Source organism: Symphodus melops, assembly GCF_947650265.1.
Source record: "Symphodus melops genome assembly, chromosome: 3".
Lineage (NCBI taxonomy): Eukaryota > Metazoa > Chordata > Actinopteri > Labriformes > Labridae > Symphodus > Symphodus melops.
The window spans coordinates 2,455,525-2,468,250 of record NC_136693.1 but is presented as its reverse complement, the minus strand read 5'-3'; the positions used below and the strand labels follow the sequence as shown (position 1 = coordinate 2,468,250).

General features: G+C 40.4%; 2 protein-coding genes across 2 annotated transcripts; both read left to right on the top strand.

The window, feature by feature from the left end:
• Positions 1–2,954: 2,954 nt before the first annotated feature.
• LOC306821498 (troponin I, fast skeletal muscle-like) lies at positions 2,955–6,091 on the top strand. Its single transcript, XM_079339963.1, has 6 exons — positions 2,955–3,022; positions 3,113–3,149; positions 4,565–4,693; positions 5,288–5,377; positions 5,536–5,712; positions 5,884–6,091. The coding sequence occupies exons 1-6, from the start codon at positions 3,015–3,017 to the stop codon at positions 5,968–5,970; spliced, it is 528 nt and encodes a 175-aa protein (XP_079196089.1). The 5' UTR covers positions 2,955–3,014; the 3' UTR covers positions 5,971–6,091.
• Positions 6,092–8,155: 2,064 nt separating this feature from the next.
• Positions 8,156–11,417, top strand: aph1b (APH1B gamma secretase subunit). Its single transcript, XM_079339922.1, has 6 exons — positions 8,156–8,459; positions 9,246–9,416; positions 9,718–9,791; positions 10,169–10,291; positions 10,411–10,538; positions 10,744–11,417. The coding sequence occupies exons 1-6, from the start codon at positions 8,347–8,349 to the stop codon at positions 10,909–10,911; spliced, it is 777 nt and encodes a 258-aa protein (XP_079196048.1). The 5' UTR covers positions 8,156–8,346; the 3' UTR covers positions 10,912–11,417.
• The last annotated feature ends 1,309 nt before the right edge of the window (positions 11,418–12,726 follow it).

The window sequence follows — 12,726 nt, the reverse complement described above, 5'->3', positions numbered from 1 at the left end:
TCATTGCTCGTGGATTGGAGAGCCCGCTGATGGATTTTTTTTCCCAGGGCCCCAACAGGCTCAATACGAAACAAAACATTTTATTAAAAAAACACACTTTTTTTTTAACCAATAGAGACATTTTCAAGAGAGAGCAAAATCATTTTTTTTAACCACGCTGTAAACATTTATTTCTGCTTTAAAGACAGGCAAGGGGACTTTCATGGGGGCTTTTGCATACAGCCTCAAGTGGCGAATCAAGGAACTGCGGTTTCATGCACTTCCACATTGGCTTCATTTTCAGCATGAGAGCATGAAATATTAATTAACACTAATTTAATTTGTTGGGCTCATACTTTCTTTGAAATGTAAAGACGATTTTTTAGACTACAGAGGTTCAACAAGCATCTTTAACTTTCTTTTCTGTAGGGGGGCCACATTAACTTCTACTGCTTAACTGCAGCTGGTGTTCCTCTCCTGTCCTGTAGGGGGAGCATGTTTGGAGGTGTAGAGCTTGGCTGACAATGACCGAAAATATGTTCAATTAAATCAACTCAAATAGGAACAAGAAATTATTTATTAGACATTTGACTTTTCTTTTCTTGCTTTAAGAGGAATCTGTTGCAAAAATAGCCATGTAGGTGTGTGTGTGTGTGTGTGTGTGTGTGTGTGTGTGTGTGTGTGTGTGTGTGTGTGTCACACAGTCCACATGTGTTTGTTTAGCCATGATCCATTTATCCATTTTTGACTCTTTAATACACAGAACTTACATGTTTGTGTATGCCCATCGTCCTGACAAATAAAGTTGGCCCTGTAATTATTATTTCTGTCACAGGTGGAGCTAAGTACCTAATTATCTTTTGTCCTCTTTGTGCAGCATGGTGTCAGGTTCTTGGATTTTGATTTCTGATGTGTTCATTCAAATATTGAAGTCAGATTTGTGTTTTATAAATCAAATAGGATCTTTTAAGATTTGCATTTTTCCAGCACAAGTGGAAAGAGGGGGAGATTGTTTAGGGTTGCAAAAAATAGTCCACCTAATTAACAAAAACAGAATGTGTGTGTGTGTGTGTGTGTGTGTGTGTGTGTGTGTGTGTGCGTGCCTCTTTGCCTCCCACTACGTATGAGCAGCTGATGGCGACCAGTCGGAGCCATAAATTCTCCCAGTTTAGAGCTGACAGCTGCTGGGAGGCTTTTTCTGGTTCACTGCTAACTCGTCTATCCTGCAGTCTCTGTTAGTTACATCTTCCGTGCTCACGCTATGCTGTGTTTCATTTTATTTATTTTTTACCTTGATTCACCAACCCTCCCAATTAGAGGGTTTAGATCTGAAAGTCAATTTATAGATCTGTTCAGACTGAAACAGGAAAACTAATTTGAACACAATCTGGATTCTGGAGTTTAAACTTCTCTGGGTACTTTCAGATAAATAAAGAAAAAGTGTTGGAAAGTTTTCGCGAGTAAATTAAAAAAAAATCATTCGATTCAATTGACATGTTTGGATTTTTTCAGCATCATAAATATTATTTGATTCACCCAATTTTCTTGCTGCAAAGTAGAACAAATTGCACTTTAAAAAATAACCAAGAATGTGAAACAAAACTTTCACTTTGAAAAACATCTATTCATTTTAACTGATAGTCACTTCTTCATATTTACCCCCCCTTGAATTTCCCTTGGGATCAATAAAGTATCTATCTATCTATCTATCTATCTATCTATCCTTAAACTTCATATAACATCTTTATTTTCTACAAAATCATTGATACTCTTTTTATTTTTTCCAGCTTTATAAAACATCGACTTTCATGTCTCCGTATTTCACTGTTGATCACAGTATATATCCATGTGTACCTCGCTGCTGAGTTCTCATCACAGAAGTAATGAAGCAGCCACACAGATGAAAAGGAGACGTCAGCTGTGAAAGACTACAGCTGAGCTGATTCAGAGGAAACCAAGGACAGCAGATCATTATCCCTCCAACTGAGTGTTAACTGAGCATTCATTGACTTCATTGAAAAGATCTGGTGTCGGCTGGTTTTATTCTCAGTCGGATCTTTGTTAAATCTCTGTCTCGGTCTCCCTTTATTTTACTTTTAAGCCATTTTGACCTTTATAGGAGAGGACAGCTGGAGAGAGGCAGGAAATGTTGGGAGGGGACGACATGCAGCAAAGAGTCAGTTTATTCGTGGCATCAAGCCTCCAACTGAAATACTTTCAAGTCACAATATTTATAGTTTTTCATGCATGTAAATGGTAGATGTTACTATACTTGAGCTTGTATATTTCTTTTTTTCACACACAGATGGCAGTGCATGAAAACACATCTTTGATTCTAACTTTACTTTGTACCAAATGTTCGTCAAACAGAAGGAAGTAAAGCATTTTGTTTGGGACAGGTGGCGGATCGACACATTTGATGCTTATGGAAATCTGGAGCGGGAGGAACCTGTGTGCAAAAGTCAGTGTTCATTTATTGATCTCTGCAAATCGGACATTTTTTTCCCTTTATCAAGTTTTGACTGATGCTCAATGTCGAGCTTGTTCTTACGTATCATGTTTGTCTGATATTTTTCCTTCCTGTTTTGTCCTCATCGGTTACCCTTATTGTCACTGCATCATCTTTTTCTTATCACCTCGATTGTGTGTGTGTGTGTGTGTGTGTGTGTGTGAAAGGAGGCAGACTCCCTCACTGTAAGCGTCCTATAGGTACAACATGTGTGTTGTTGTGTTGTTGAGTCACAATCATCTACAACGTTAACATGAGCTGTGTCTGCTCCGGTTCTTGTGATGGTCTCATTTTGTCTAAAGATGATCCCGGAAGAAAATTCCTGAAGCGCTTGTTTGAGGCTCAGCTGCTGCCGACGACCCCTCTGTCAGCTTCTGGAGACAACTGCAGCTTCCACACACACACACACACACACACACACACACACACACACACACACACACACACACACTTATAAAGGGGACCCAGACACTGTGGCGTTTCCATTCATCTCTGTTCTGCAGGCAGGACTCAGCTGCTGGTCAGGATGGCGGAGTGAGTCCTCACCTCAAATGAAAGATCTAAATCGACAAACTTTATGAATAACTTGCCGTGAATAACTTTCCATTTTCTCTTTCTCTGAAGGAAGAAGATGTCGTCGGGCAGGAGGAACCAGCTCAAGGTAGAGTAAGGTGGTGCGAAAATGTTTTACTTTTGTTTCTCATGATGTAAAGCTTGAACTAAAGCCTGTTCACACACATGGAAATAACACAGATAGTACAGTTAATGAAGACAGAAGCTGCTTCAAATCACATTTAAGGAAATGAATCACCATGTGACGTTGCAGGGCCCCGTAGCTCTTCATCAGACATGGACGAGGGAGGAGGAGGAGCTGTGTCTCCTCTTTAGTGTCCCAAACCTCATATGTGGTGATAAACTTCATGATATTTTCGAGCAGTTTGTGGTGTGCTGACTCAGTCTTCCTGACACACTCAGCGCTCTTCTCCCCTGCTGGCTCTGCAGGTCCCTGTAACGTCTCTGTCAGCACCTGAGAAGCCAGCACAAAGCAGGGGGTCTCTTCAGCAGTCTGAGTAAGGGGCTGACAGCAGCCAGACCGTCTTGTGCTTCATGTTTTAATCCAGTGGCGTTACCCCCTGCTGGTCATTTTAAAGAAGGCAGGTTCTTTTTTAAACCACACGCTACATCCATGTCGAATATACAGTCCATGGTTAAGACCCTTTTGATCTTCTTTACAAATCTTTGGTCAAGCTTTGCCCCTTGACTCCGCTGGTCTTTCGTTCATGATCCTCAGTTCGATTGTTCCTAAAGATATCCTTGTGACCAATTTTATACTATAAAATTGATCTCTGTGTTTTTCTTTTTCTTTTTTTTTTGTTTAATTGAAATGTTCGGACATTTCCTCCACAAATATGAGAAGTCTGATGCTTCTCCACAGAGATGACTCCGTGAGTTTTCCTCGAGTTTCACCTTCAGGTTAAAATGTCAACACTGTAAATATTACAGTGTCAGAGCTGAGTCATCCTCCTCCTCTCTCCTCCTGAGGTTTTCAGCACTTCTCTGTTTCATATCAAACTGAAAATCTTTGATATCGTCTCTGCACATTTGGATATATCATCCTGGGCAGGCTTCTATGTTCACTTGTTCAATGATAATTATTTCAGACGGACTTGTGGTTCCTGAGCGCCTTCGTACTCCATGATTTTAAAGGAGTCTGTTGCCTCGTTTTGAAGATAAATATTGGTCACTCATTTTCTGGAGGAGAAATGTCAGACTTTCTGTAATCTTTAAAAAAAAAAAGGGTAACCCTAACCCTAACCCTAACCCTTGAATATCATTTATTTGCTGCTTTCCTGAGATTCATAAAGATTCATGTCTGCATGTTTTCCTGCCCGAACAAAATGTGCAGAATGTGTTGAAGTCAACATGTTAAAAAATGCTGAAAAAAAGACAACCAAATAAAAAATTAGTAGAGGTTTTAAAACACATAATTTCAGAAAAAAAAATCTATATTATAGTTTCATTTCACTAATAGGAAAATGGTGCATCGCTCTCATCCCCTCCTCCTCTTCCTCTCAGAGCTTGCTGCTGCAGATCGGGCAGACGATGCTGAAGGAGGAGGCGTGGGAGGCGGAGAAGGAGAAGAGGAAGTTCATGGAAGAGAAGTGTCCTGTTCTGTCTATCCCGGGCAGCATGCAGGAGCTGCAGGTAGACCTCCCACACACACACCCGGGTGGCTTTCATGAACGCTTAACTGAGCCGCTGAAAGACAAATTAAAGATGAAACTGAGTCGCTGAGCCAGTGAGTGAGCCATGATTACCAAGAATAAAGTCCAAATCACAAGATTTAAAATCAGTACTATTAGATTATAAATCACAATTAGAAGATAAAAGACAAAATGGTTTGATCTAAAGTCCTCGTTATGAGATTTTTAAAAAAAAATGCCATTTCTATAATATGTATCTGCAAAAACTTCTCAATTTCCCCCCAGGGACACATTTTTATTTTTAATTGAATTAATTCAATTATCCTTTTATTTATCCTTTTGAACTCTGTAGCACTATGATATTTTAAAAATTTAAAGTGCTTTACAAATAAATTTTATGATTATCATTATTTATTATTAATTATTGAGAGAAAAAGTCAAATGTATGCATCACCTGAATCCTTTCTGAGAACACTGAGATCTTCAGGCTTTATTTAAGCACAAAATAACTTGACAGAGAGCTGAATGTACGACACATTATTACCTTTGTGGCTGATTTTTATTCGCTATCTTCTCTTCTCGATGTCAACTTCAGGAGCTGTGCAGGAAAATTCACAAGCAGCTCGATCTGGTGGACGATGAGCGATACGACGTGGAGCTCAAAGTGACAAAGGCCAACAAAGAGGTTTGAATGTTTCCTGGGAAGGGATGACACCATGTTCGAGGCTTTTTTTCTGTTTTGAAGCAGATTCATTCAACATTGTTCACAGAAATGAATAAAAGTTAAAAGGTTTGGAGATAAACTCTCAGACGGATCTAAGTATCCATTTCTTTCCCGTCCAGATCAACGACCTGAAGTCGAGGGTTCAGGATCTGAACGGGAAGTTTAAGAAGCCGGCCTTGAAGAGGGTGAAGATGTCGGCCGACGCCATACTGGCTGCTCTGCTGGGCTCCAAACACAAAGTGTCCATGGACCTGAGGGCCAACCTGAAGCAGGTCAAGAAGGAGGTCAAAGAGGAGGTGAGTGCTTTAGGTTTGACTCTACACAAACACAAAACAACACGTCTGATCTTGATAGAACTGATTTCTAAAGTTCTCTTTATTTCTGTGGTTTCGTTTATGAAATTAAACATAAATCCTATAAACTCAGAAAACACTAATTAAGCTACCCTGAATGTGTCTCTGTGCCAGGAGTTGAAAACAAGCGACTGGAGGAAGAACATCGAAGACAAAGCCGGGATGGACGGCAGGAAGAAGATGTTTGAGACAGACCCTTAAAAAGCAGCCGTGTGTGACTCTGCTGTTGATCGGCGTCGTTTATTTTTACGTGTGATGTGAGTTCACTTTGTTCAAAGTTTGCATGAATGATAAAAGGATTAAAACCATGTTGTGTTTTTTTTTTTTTCGTGTTTTATGGCTGTAAAGAGAAGTCACGTCAAGTCACACAGGAGATTAACAAAAACGATTAAAAAAAACGAGTCTGTTGGGGCCCTCTGCGATCATGTCTGTGAACTCCTGCCTCTTTTTTCCTGTTTCGTTTTTCTCTCGTATCAACGAATCATTCCTCTTCAATTTTCTTTATTGACTTTTTTTTTTTTCCGACACACTTTGGTTTTCACAACAATAATGCATGCAACGCTTAGCAGGGCAGCAAGAGTGAGTGCTGTCAGATGGGATCCCCTTTGGGGAGGTTTCCTTCTGTCGTTGCAAACATTTGCAGATTTTGAGCCACTGTCAGTCAGCCCTCTGGGGCCCCCTACTGGTCTGGGGCCCCAAGCAGAGCTAGTGCTAACATTAACAGCAGGTTATAGTGGTAAATATTCTTCTCATGTTTTCAGTAAGCACAGTATTAACAGTAGTCAATTTAAAAGGGGCTGATTTGCAGATTTGCAGATTTGCACTTTAAATCTTTATTTCCAGAGTTCAGGACAGACACTGTTGTGGTTAAATGTTTTCATGCTTGTCAAATCCTGTTTTCTTGGTCGGCCTTTGCGGGGCTCCAGGCTCTTTATGTGTCGACTGTTTTTGTGAATAATTTAATAACAAATGTGTTCGGGAATTTGCATCTTTCAAGCACAGCCTCATGATATTAAAATCCTGGAGAAGAGTCTTGCATTATGCAATATATATCTTTAAAAGGACATCCTTGTCCGAATACAAGATTACTTTAGGACTTTATACTGCTGTAAGAAATATTCCTGCATTGGCTTCTGTTGTTTTTGTACAGAAACGCTGCATCAAATTCTTTGTATATATATATATTACAAGTAATGCACAAAGTTTGGCTTCAATGTACTGTATGGGTTAACTTGAATTTAAAAGAGTATAAGATTGTTGGTTCAAAAAGATTAAGGTTGAAGGTTAAGGATTCATTTTATAGTAAATCCGGACTTTATGTTTGCAAAAATCAGATGATGTTTCATTGACAACTGATATTATACTGAGAAGTTCCAAATGCGTGTTTTCCCTCTGATATTGAACAGGACCTAAATCCATACTTTTTTATTTTACTCTGTTTTTCCAGATAAGAAATGTCTGTCATTTTCTGAAGATAACAATAAATCCGTTTCTGGACAGAGAACAGGATAAATAGGCAAGGCAAGTTTATTTATGTCCCACATTTAAACAACAAGGCAATTGAAAGTGCTTTACACAATAAAAGGTATCATGACAGGGGAAGGAAAAAAACATTAAAATAGAACATTTAACATTTACATCACTGAAATTATTAAAACTTAGAATGTGTTCAAGTAAAAATAATTCAAAAACTTTAGTTAAAGGCAGCTGTAAACAGGTGTGTCTTTAACTTGGATTTAAAGACAGCTGAGAGAATCCTGAGAGGCTGAGAGAGTTTCAGCAGACCTGCAGTTTTCTGGAAGTTTGTTCCAGATATAAGACAGCATAGAAATTGAAGGCTGCAGTGCTTCTCACAGACAGACAGCAGACCTGGACCAGAATGGTTCGTAATGAATCAGGAGGTCACTCATTAATCTGGCCCCAAACCATTAAGAGGCGATTAAAGGAATCAGACACCTACATGTATGTCATAGCCTATAATGCATCCTACAAAAGAACAACTTTGGATTATACAAAATATTTATCTATTTATCTTTTTTGCACGTTTTTATTTATTTATTTTTCTTTCTTTATGTCTGTTTTCCTGTTTTTACTTGTTGCATTTGTGAAGCACCGTGTAACACATTGTTTTAAAAGCGCTATAGGACAAATAAGTCTTAGTGTAGGCTATTTATTATTATTTTTTTAATTTATTTTACGGAAGAACGTAAACCAAAACTATAAGTAAACATTGCGTACATGACACAAACTATACATTTCTAAAAAGATAAAATTTAATCAAAATATAGATTTATGACATGTTTGGATCATTGGATGTTTTTTTCTGTTCAATAAAGTTTTTTTTTAGGGGGCGGGGGATTTTTTTCCGCTTGGGTCACGTGAGAGCATCTGACGTCATGAGCAGACCGTGTGATACAGTGCAGGAAGTGAGCGCTCCCTCTCAGAGACAACAGAGGGCTGGGATTTGTTAAAAATAAAATAAAGACTCAGAAAGACGTGTGTAAAGCAGGTCTACGGATAAAGACAAGGCGCTTTAGGTCGCGCTGCTGGCTGCTAACTTCTCCGCGAAGAGCCAAAATGACGGCGGCGGTCTTCTTCGGCTGCACCTTCATCGCCTTCGGCCCGGCCATCGCTCTGTTCCTGTTTACCATCGCCCGGGAGCCGCTCAGAGTCATCTTCCTTATAGCAGGGTAAGAGCCAGTTTATTTATAGTAAGCAGAGTGATAATAACGTGTTCCCAAAGAAGGGTGATAAGTACTTCTGTCTGTATTTATTAGTGCTAGCTTGAGTTAGCAGTGAGTTAGCTAGCAGATGCTAACAGTGTTGCTACGATACAAGACATTTAAACTTCTATTTATTTGTTGAAATAAAGAAAACTCGCAGGGCTCTTCTTCGGGCTTCCTTCTCTTCTTCTTTTTTTTTTGAGAACCAGATCTGCACTCTTGCGCCCCTTTACGAGGGTCTTTAACTTATTGTGTTGACCCTCATGCAAAGAGAAAAACTAATGTGGATGCATGACTGCACTCCATTACATGAAACACCAGGCTGAAATATGTGAATAAAATCATTTAATTTTTAACATTGTTGAAGTTTGTGTCATCTGATTTAGGGAGTGGAGGCCTGAAGAAGTTATTCCTTTCAACCTCTTCAGGCCTTTTTGTCTTTAGTTAGTGTGTGTGTGTGTGTGTGTGTGTGTGTGTGTGTGTGTTTGAGTATCTGTGGTGTTGAATATCTTAAGTGTTCAGACTAAAAATGTTCTGAAGTCTTCTCATTATAAACTAAAGTTATCTTTGTGTTTGACGATGGTTGAAAGAAAGTAAATAAATTAGGAAAAATAATAATCTCTTTAAAACATTTGTATCAGCGGTGATTACTCATCTCTATGTGTTGGTATCTCAAAGTAAAAAGATCTATTTTAACATGCTCTTTTTTTCTTTTCAACGCTCTGTTGTGTTTTTGTCCTCGTCTCCTCTCAGGGCGTTTTTCTGGCTCGTGTCTCTGCTGCTCTCCTCTCTCGTGTGGTTCATCTCCGTTCAGATCAGCAACAAGGAGAGCGCGGCGCAGCAGAAAGGTCTGCTGATCTTCGGCGTGGTGCTGTCCGTCCTGCTGCAGGAAACCTTCCGCTTCGGATACTACAAGCTGCTCAAGTAAGTCACGACAGCGCCGGGAGTGTCATCCGTTTTTAATCACATCTTTCATGGAGCGTCTTTGGACAGATTTTAAACCGATTCCTGAGAAACTTCGTCCTCTAAAAGCTCTGTTTCCGTGTTTGTCGACTTTCTTCTCAGTTAGTTTCTCTTTCCCACCTGTTTCGTCTTTTTACGTTCGTGTTTGTTGTTGGATCTCATTTCATCTTTTACTCACTCGCAAAAAAAAATGTGAGGAAACAGTGAAGCCAAAGACTCAAAATCTGAAGTTTTTTGTATTTCTGTGTTTTTTTCCCTGCAGGAAAGCGAATGAAGGTCTTCTCGCTCTCAGTCAGGAGGAAACCATGCCGATCTCCATACGGCAGCTGGCCTACGGTAACCTCTGTCTGCACTTCACTCGATGACTCCAGCTCACGTTCATATTACTTTCAGTCCATTTCAAATGTTCATGGACGCTCAGTTTCACTCAGCAGAGTCACACAGGAGCCCTCGACCTGTGAGAGCAGAAGCATCGACAAGGAAGCTTGTCTTTTTAACGAGAATACCATAAAGAGGTCAAACACGACGTGGACTTCTCACAAAACTGTAATCCATGTTGTAAAATCCCCAAACTCTTTTGGCTCAGTGTGTTTCGTGTCTTTGTGGTGAAATAATATGTCTCAGTTTAAATACCGTCTTCACTGACTTATACGAGCTTGAGTGTGTCAGACAGGTTCGATTTAAACTCCTCCTCTGTGCTCGTTGCGTCTCAGTGTCCGGCCTCGGCTTCGGCTTCATGAGTGGAGCGTTCTCCGTCGTGAACATCTTGGCTGACTCCGTGGGACCGGGGACGATCGGGATCCACGGAGACTCGCAGCACTACTTCCTGTCCTCAGGTACAAATTTAAACTGTCTTCAGTCACCTCGGCAGCCGTGAGCTGCCACGTCACTTTCTTCCTCTCTAGACGTAGATTTAAAGACGTAAAATCACTTTATGAACCTTCTCCGTCGTCAGCCTTCATGACATTGGCCATCATCCTGCTCCACATGTTCTGGGGAGTCGTCTTCTTCGACGCCTGTGAGAAGCAGCGCTGGTGGGCGGTGGCCGCTGTCGTCATCAGCCACCTCATCGTCTCCTGTCTGGTGAGTGTGAAGACCGCTGTTAAGCCTGTTTGAAATGCACCACACGAATAATGGCAAATGATTAGGCTTGAAGTTGTTTCTTTATTTCTACTCTGATTCATTTTCACAGCATGTCTCTTATTGGAGACTAAATTAAACGACTCAGAACTTTCTGATCGTCGATGCTTCATGCTGATATCTGTCGCTCTCCTTTTAACACACACAGACGTTCCAGAACCCCCAGTACGTCACCAGTCTGGTTCCCACCTACGTCATCTTGTTGCTCATGGGCATCTGGGCGTTTTACTCGGCGGGGGGTTCCCTCAGGAACCTCAAACTTTGCCTCACCTGCAAAGACAAGGACTTCCTGTTGGCCAACCACCGGCCAAGATAACGCAGCACGCCGGGCTGTGTGCAGGACTCTTTATCCAAACACCCCTGAGTTCACACACACACACACACACACACACACACACACACATCACAGCAAAAAGGGAGTGTTGACCCTCTGTTAATTTCTCTTAAGTCATCATGTTAAGTACGAAAAGCCCAGATTATAAAAGCAGCTGAAGTGTAATGACAGAAAGGTACAAAGCTGGGAGATAGTTTTGATTCATGTGTAATTCAGAAGATCAGTTAGTCACGATGTGTTCAGTTCACATGCTGAGGTTGTGTATATATATATCTGTGTGGGAGACAGCGCCCCCTTTCTGTTGCCTGACGCTCCGAGCAACCCAACAGAGGAACAAAAAATACAAAAAAACCCAGATCAAGCTGGCGACGCAGTTTAACATCCTGTACATAGTCCTTCTGACGTTTTCAGCTTTTCTTTGTCAAATGTGTGAAATGTTGTCAACGGGTGGATTTTATCTTCATTCATAAACAAAAAGTCTTTGTGTACATATTTCTGCATTTTTTTTTTAACGTCCTCTCGCGTGGTTAGTGCAGAGCGTCAGACGTTCTCCAGGTGTGAATGAAACAGCGCCGGAGCCGAGAGGAGAACACGACGGGTGTTTTGTTTGATTCAGCTCATCACGTCTTCATCGTCTCTGTAGAGTTAGAAAATAATGTTGGACCACGACTGACTCGTGTCTTTGTAACGGATATCAGACGGCTTTCATTGATCTTAGTTTGCCCTCGAAATGTCCTCGTGAAAACTCTTCTCTTTCTTAAGATAGTCACAGTAGACTCCTCTAGATGAGTCAATCAGTTCATTAGAAGTTTTATTTTTGCTCATTTCAATGACGGATTCATCTTTCAAGGAGTTTCAATAGTAAGAGTCATCTGTTTCTTCTTGTCGTGATCGAAACCGCTTTTTTTTTTTTTTTTTTTTGAAGGTCTCAGAATCGAAAGCATTTTGACTCCTTTCTTGTCTTGTTGTCGGACTTGGCAGATTTTAAATCGAGACCGATCAAGACCACCACTGAGAGTCAAATCAAAGATGTGACCAAGACATTCTAGAGATCAAGCCAGGGCGAGACCGATCCAAGACCAAGGTCGTGAATATCAGTGAAGAATCCTCAACTCGTGTGCCTCCCTGCGTCGCTCCTCCAGACCGCGTAACAGCGGGACGTAACCAGGGGATGAAAATCCAATCATGAAATAAATGTTCTTTAAGAAAGGGAGGATTTTCTTCGTATCATCAAACACTACATTATTTGGTTTTATGCCCAAAATTGAATGCAGAAATGTTCATATGACCAAAGATAATCAAACTGAAGTCTGGATCAGAAGGTACCGGAAGTTGTAAGAACTTCATGACTCTCTTTGTTTACTCGAACCAACACGAACGAATCATTCTTCAAAAGGTCCTTGAACATGGTTGAATGTTTTCTTTCTTTGCTGCCTTTTTTTTTCATGTTATGATGAGACCAATACCTGGAACAAACATTGTTTTATTTAGCGGCTGATTTTCTTTCTGTACAGTTTGTTAAGATATTAAATGAACAGTCTGCCATCTTCCAGGATGGATTTTTAGCAAGTAGATAAAGATGTAAAATGAAACCTTTTGAGTCGCGCATTTTTTGCTTTTCTTCACTTTTTATCTGTTGATTTTAAGCTCTTTTCCAAAGAGGAGACCCGACGGCTGAGACAGACAGAGACACAAGAGGAGACGTGGTTCAATTAAAAAAAAAACCTTGGAGTCAAATTACAGTCATTCTTAAAAAGAAATGAATCTGCAGAAATGTTTCCATCCCTTTGCACGATG